At 41.1% G+C, this 6,740-nt stretch overlaps 1 protein-coding gene across 1 annotated transcript in view; it reads right to left on the bottom strand.

The window, feature by feature from the left end:
• STK17A (serine/threonine kinase 17a) overlaps positions 1 to 595 on the bottom strand; it is a 42,554-nt gene extending 41,959 nt beyond the window's left edge. Inside the window, exons 1-2 of the mRNA XM_004708035.2 lie at positions 579 to 595; positions 131 to 298 (exon numbers count right to left, since the gene is read on the bottom strand). Coding sequence (XP_004708092.2) covers positions 131 to 298; positions 579 to 595 — 185 coding nt within the window. The remainder of the gene's footprint in view (positions 1 to 130; positions 299 to 578) is intronic.
• Positions 596 to 6,740: the final 6,145 nt, after the last annotated feature.

The raw sequence follows: 6,740 nt of genomic DNA, 5'->3' as shown, positions 1-6,740 counted from the left end.
CCCGTCCGGCTCCGCAACTCCGTCTGGCCCCGCCCCTTCTCGTCGGACCCCGCCCCTACGCGGGCTCGGCTTCTCCTCCGGGCTCTGCCCTCTTCTCACGGAGCTCCGCCTACTGTGGCTCTCCCGGCGCCTTACGTGCGCCGTCTGGAGCCGAGAGGGAGGAGGTGCAATCCGGAGAGCCCATCGCACGTGGATCACCTTTTGGCCAAGAAAGTCAGTCACTGCTTCGGCCGCGGTGCTGAGAACCTGTTGAGCACGCTCCAGTTCCAGAATCTGGAACTGCAAGGTTCCTAGGTGACTACAAGGGGTACGTTCGAGCTGAGAGTCGCACCTTCGCGATCCGCTGGCCCTGGCGTCTGTAGTAGAAGTGTTGACACCACGATGGGCGCTGTTAAGCAGAGCTTTGGGTTGGGGAGTTGCCCCAGGCAGCTCTTTCCTTCTGACACTGGATTTGGGAAAGCCTAGTTTTGAGGCAGGACTGGGAAAGGAACTTGTAATTTGGAAAACTTATTCCTTGAAGCTTTGTAGAAAAGATACCAGAGGCAAAGGGCGAAGGAACCTCCCCACCCCCACCTCACCTTTCTGCATTTAACATCTTGTCTTTATAGTTAATTGATCATCTTTTTCTGACTCCTATACTGCAACCTCCAGATAAATTCTGGAAATTTTTGTTTTCATAAAAGCCTAGCCAAGAGGTAAGATTCAGTTTCTCAGGCATGGGCACCTTATGACCAGCATTTTAGATCCTCTACAAAGAAGCTATGGGAAAAACGTTCTTCTGAAATGTTCATTTTCACCAAATATTTTGTGGGAAATCGTGGAAGCGTGTTTGGAACATATGTTGGTCATTTGAGGCGTCTAATTAGCCGCCAAACCCTCCTTTTATATAGAAAACTCATTTATTCAAATATAGAGATAACTCCTTAACTAAAATAAATTTGTTGATGGCCTTATAATTCACACAGACTTTCCGATAGAAAGTACGAACCAGCATTTCTAAACAGCCACAGCCAATAATCAAAGATAGCATTGACTAGATGCTAATTTTATCATTCTCAAAACGTAAACACTCACTTTGTGCAGTGTCCACAAGTCCTAGTGAACTGACCAAATAAGGTGGAAGTCAATAAAACCTATCTACTACTTTTTTAGACTGCTAAATTAATTATAAGGATTTCCAAACTTTGTAGAAAAATCCAGGAAAATATTAGAATATGTTTTATTTGCAAAGCCTTGTTGAATCAACCAGCTCGGTGTAGGGCACATTTCCCATGACACTCACTGCCTTCAAGTTGATTCAGACTGATAATGACCTTATTGGGCAGAGTCGAACTGCCCTTGTGGGTTGCCAGGGCTATAAAACTTTACAGCTGAAAGCCTCATCTTTCTCCTGCAGAGCAGCTGATTGGTTAGAACTGCAGACATTGTGGTTAGCAGCCCAATGTGTAATCCACTACACCACCAGGGCTCTTTCTTCTGGCCCTCAAACCAGAAGGCAAACTCAGGAGTGGAAAGTCTCATCTCTCCCTTGGAGAGGCTGGGGTTTTCGAATTGCTGACCTTCCAATTAGCAGCCTAACTCCTAACCACTGCTACCAGGGTGGTGGCCTGTGACACCAAGATTACCTGATTCTACAGGATGAGAGATGTTTAAGGGGAACTAACCATTAACTACTCACATTGGGATGCTGGCCTGGTGGATTAAGGAGGAAGTCTTAGTGACGAAGGTTTGCCCAGCCTGTCAGGTGTCAGGGGAGCTCTTATACCTGATAAGATTGTCTAATAGAAATTTGAACTGAGACTCTCCTTGGGTGTTTTTGCTCATTTAAGAATTTCTGTTGTATATATGACAGAAATTCCTTATCAACTAGAAAATGCCTAATGGGACCAGACTCCTGGGGAGATCATGTCAGAGAATCAAGCAGAAAGAGATGATCGGGAATATGTGCCTGTATGATTCCTTCCTTCCTTTCTTTCCTTTTTCTTTTTTCACTTGTACGCTCTTCCTTTCTGTAGCTTTCTTAGATGTCAGTCGCTCAGCAGCTCAGTAACTTCAGTGTCTCTGTTACTTTGTGTTTTCTCCATGTTTCATTGCACAAATGTTTGTTGAGCACTTACTATGTGTCAGGCACCAGGTGCCTAGTGAGTCAGAAGTCAACAACACAGAAACACTTCTTGGCAGGAGGGGAAACCTTCATTGGCCATATAACTATAGAAATTTATGACACCATCATAAATCAAAGTAATGGCTTCTGTGAGTGGTGATAGCACAGGTCCAGATGTGGAGTTAGGAACACTTTCTCTGAAGAGGTGGCATTTAGGCCAAGACCCAAAGGAGGATAAGCAATCATTACAGAAGCGATTGTAAGGCGCTCCTTACAGAGAAAACTGCATTTTTCAAGGTGCTGAGAAAAGGAACTGCTTGGGTTTAAAAGGCGTTGGATGAAGTAGCTGTTAACATTCTGCCTATATGACTGTCTTGTTAGAATTAAAAAAACATTTTTAAAGAATTTTTATTAAGGTTTAATGACCCACACTTCATTCATTCACTCAGTCATTTAACAAGCCCTCCAGACATTGCATTAGTAACGAAGAGTTCAAAGGCAAGAGAAAGGGATGGAGTCCATATTGTGAAGCAGTCTCTACTCTATTGGGGGAGGCAGATAGCAGTCAAAGAATTACACAAGTATGCAGTGAGAAAGACTGGTGATTTCTAGGAAGAAAGAGTGCCGAATGCAAAAAATACATTAAGGGGTCCTTTAGAACCTTTGTGGGGCTGAGTGAACAAAATATTGAATCTTGCCAGAACTTCTGGCAGTTTTCTGCCAATGAATTGCTATATCTGTTGTTGGAAAATCTGCAGTAAAATTTAACTTGCATGTGATGTCAATGATATTGCTCTATAATTTGAGCATTCTGTTGGGTCATCCTTTTTTAAAATGGGTAAAAATATGGATCTCTTCCAGTCAATTGGCTGAGTAGTTGTCTTCAAAACATCCTGACATAGATGAGTGAGTGCTTCCAGTGTTTTATCAGATTGTTGAAACATTTCAGTTGGTACTCCATCAATTCCTGGAGCTTTATTATTTTTTTTTTGCTAATGCTTTCAGTGCAACTTGGATTTCTAGCTTCAATGTCATTTATTCTTGCTCATATGCTCCCTTCTGGAATAATTGAATTTTGACTAGTTCTGTTTGGTACAGGAGCTCTATGTATTCTTTTTACTATATGCACGTATATATTTGCAGCATGGAAAATGTGTAGGTAGACATAGCCTCTGTCAAACTCATAAGAATATAGCTCTATTCTCCTTACCATACCTGTTCATCTTGTGTGCCTATCTAGGCCTTCGATTGTCGATTTTTATTTTGTAGTAGTGTGTATATGGTCGTATTTATTTCTCTTGTATTTTACTCTCATACTTCTCTATTCCTCTGCTTTTATCACATTTTTCTCACTTTATATAATGAGGCACTCTCACCCAAGTTAATGTATCTACCTTCTATGTAGTGATGCACCCTTCCTTCCCCTCTCACTACAGATAACAATCAGAGTTTATTTTTGTGTGAAAACCACCTTTTCGTGGCTTTTTATAAATCTCATACAATACTTGCCCTTTGGTGATTTACCTATTTTATTCAATGTAATGTCCTTCAGGTTCATCCACGTTTTAAGGTGTTTTAGAGATTCATTGTGATCCTTTAACATCACCTAATGCTCCATTGTGTTTGCGTGTGTCCATAGTTTATCTCATCTTATACATTTGTGGGTATTTAATTGTTTTCATATTTTTTCTATTGTAATAGTGCTGTGATGAACATAGATGTGAACCTGTCTGTTCATGTCACAGTTCTTATTTCGCTAGTAAATAGTTATGGAGTGCGATCATTGGATCATATGCTATTCCTATTTGTAGGTTTTAAAGAGACACCACACCATTTTTCATAGTAGTGCTAATTTATGTTTCCACCAGCAACACATTAGAGTTGCAGTCTCTCCCCAGTCTTGCCACCCTCTTTTAATTTTTAAAAATCAGTTCTATTCTTGCTGCAGAAAGGTGGTGGCTCATTGTGGTTTTGATTAGCCTCTCTCTAATGTCTAATGGTTGTGAGCATCTCTCTACAGGTTTGTTACCTGCTTGAATGTCTTCTTTGGTGAACTGTGTTTATAGTCGACTTCTGGAGTTAAAAGTTGGTTGTCTGTCGTTGAGGCACTGAGGTTTCCTTTTAGAGATAAGCCCTCCTTGGATATGTGATTGCCAGCATTTCCTCCCCAGTTAATAGATTCTCTTTTGGAGAAAGTCTTTTATGAGAATAATTTATTTTTTAGGAGGTCCTATTTATCTAGTTTATCTTCTGTCATTTTTGCATTTTTAGTTATGTTTGAGAGTATATTTATGACATAAGTTAGAAACCCTTGTTTTGTTTCTCTGACGTCTTTCATGAATCTTACTGTTTTATGTTTAACCTTTAGAACTGTGATCTATTTTGAGTTAGTTTTTGTTTATGGTATGAGGTATGGATCCTCATTTACTTTTTTTTTTCCTCATTTACTTTTATACCAACGGCTATCCAGCTTTTTCAACATTGCTACAGATTTATTTTGCCGATTCCAGGCCCTCGGATGCATAGAATCATAAAAGTTCTCTATTGTGTCCAATTTCTGATAAAAGCTTTATATAAAAATGACCTATTGAACAATGGATGCCATATGAATTATTCAGGGTTCTCTAGAGAAATAGGTGATACATATATATTTGTATTGTCAGATCAAAGTCAGCTCTTGGCTCGTGATGACCCTGTGTACAACAGATCAGACGTTGGGGATCTTTGGGTTTTCATTGGCTGAATTTCAGAAGCAGGTTCTTTCTTCCAAGTGTGCCTTAGTCTGAAAGCTTCGGTGAAGCCTGTTTGGCATGATAGCAACATACATGTCTCCACTGGCAGATGGGTTGTGGCTACACATGAAGCGCACTCGCTCAGAGTCGAAGCTAGGTCTCCTGCAAGGGAGGCAAGGATTTTATCACTGAGCTCTCTCTCTCTTACACACACACACACACACACACACACACACACAAGTATAGATATTTAGTTTAAGAAATTGCCTTATTCATTTGTGAGGGCCAACAAGTCAGACATTTGTAGGAACCTAAAAACAGGCAGAATTTCTAATTGGCATAATGTTTTCTTTCTCAGGGAGCCTCGATTTGTCAACTGATTTGGAGGCCCACCTACATTATTGAGGACACTCTCCTTTACATAGAGTCCACTATTTAAACATGAGTCACATCTGCAAGATACCTTCATCTTAACGTTTAGACTGCCCCTGGGAGAAGCTGGGATGATTTGGGGTGGGGGCTGGGGGGCTGCAAAAGCAATGCCTGTATTTTATCCTGGATTATGGGCTGCCGTACAAACGTTTTTAATGGCCAGTGGCATGCTGTGTACTTTTTTTCAGAAAAGAGGGTGACAGGCAAACATAAGTTTCAGAACTGTGATTTAGACTGTTTCACCAGCAGTATGTGGAAAGACCTCTCTGGAAGGGTCAAACAAAGTGAAAATATTTGTATTTCATGTGGATGGTCACCAAAGGGGTACCTTGACAGAGAAGAGGAGGTTTTGCCAAGCAAATGGATTGGTTGATGAGCTATGTGGATACCAGTTGGTCTCTTTCCTGGACACTCCAGCCAGTGCCCAATGGGTTCATGAACAAAATGGCTTTGGTGGTAGCGATGGAGATGGTGCCTGGACTCAGCACCATAGGCTTCTTCTCACCAAGGCTGATTTGGTTACAGCCACTTTTGAGTGCCCAGTCTGCTAGCAGTAGTGGCAAACATTGAGCATCTGATATGCCACCGCTTATCAGTGATCAGCCAGCAACCTGGTGACAGATTGATTACATTGGGTTGCTTGTATCATGGAAATGGCATAAGTTTGTTGTTGTTGGGAGAGACCTTAGCTCTGGATATGAATTTGGCCCCCATGAACACAATACTTCTGCCAAAACTATTATTCTTGGGTTACAGAAGGCTGTATCCACTACTATGTTGTTTCACATGGAATTGCCTCTATCAAGGGACTCACTTCATAGCCAATGAAGTGTAGCAATGGGCCATGCTCACAAAATTAACTGATTTCTCATTTTACCCATTGTTGGCATGGGAGTAATGGAATACCAGACGCAATTATAGTGCATGCAAGCTGGCAATACCTTGTAGGACTAAGACAATGGTCTCCAGAAGGTTGTATGGGCTCTTAACCAGTATCCAAGATATGGAGCTAAATCGCCCACAGCCATTATTCATGTGTCCAGAAATCAAATGGTAGAAAAAGAATGCTCCCACCTGGAAACACAGCACCGATTCTATTGAGCTGAAAGTTAAGACTGTCATACAGTTGCTTTGGATTCCTCTGGCTTCTGAATCAACAGGCAAAGAAGGGATTTGCCATATTATTTAATATGATTGATCTTGATTGCTGAAGGGCTATCAGATTGCTATCACATAATGGAGGTAAAGAAACGTATGTCTGGAATCAAGGAGATATCTTAGCACATCTCAGTGCTACCATGTTCTGTGATTAAAGTCAAAGGAAAACGACAACAGCCTAACTACAACATGATCATTAATAGCCCAAGCCCTTCATGAATAAAGATCTCACCCCATGAACGAAGAAAATATAAAGGAAATATAAAATAGGTTGTGGAAGAAGGTAGTTCTAAATACCAGCTACAACTATGTGA

This window comes from Echinops telfairi, unplaced genomic scaffold, assembly GCF_000313985.2.
Source record: "Echinops telfairi isolate 266 unplaced genomic scaffold, ASM31398v2 ScPeMD7_7;HRSCAF=31, whole genome shotgun sequence".
Lineage (NCBI taxonomy): Eukaryota > Metazoa > Chordata > Mammalia > Afrosoricida > Tenrecidae > Echinops > Echinops telfairi.
The sequence above is the reverse complement of the archived record's forward strand: the minus strand, read 5'-3'. Positions and strand labels throughout refer to the sequence as shown.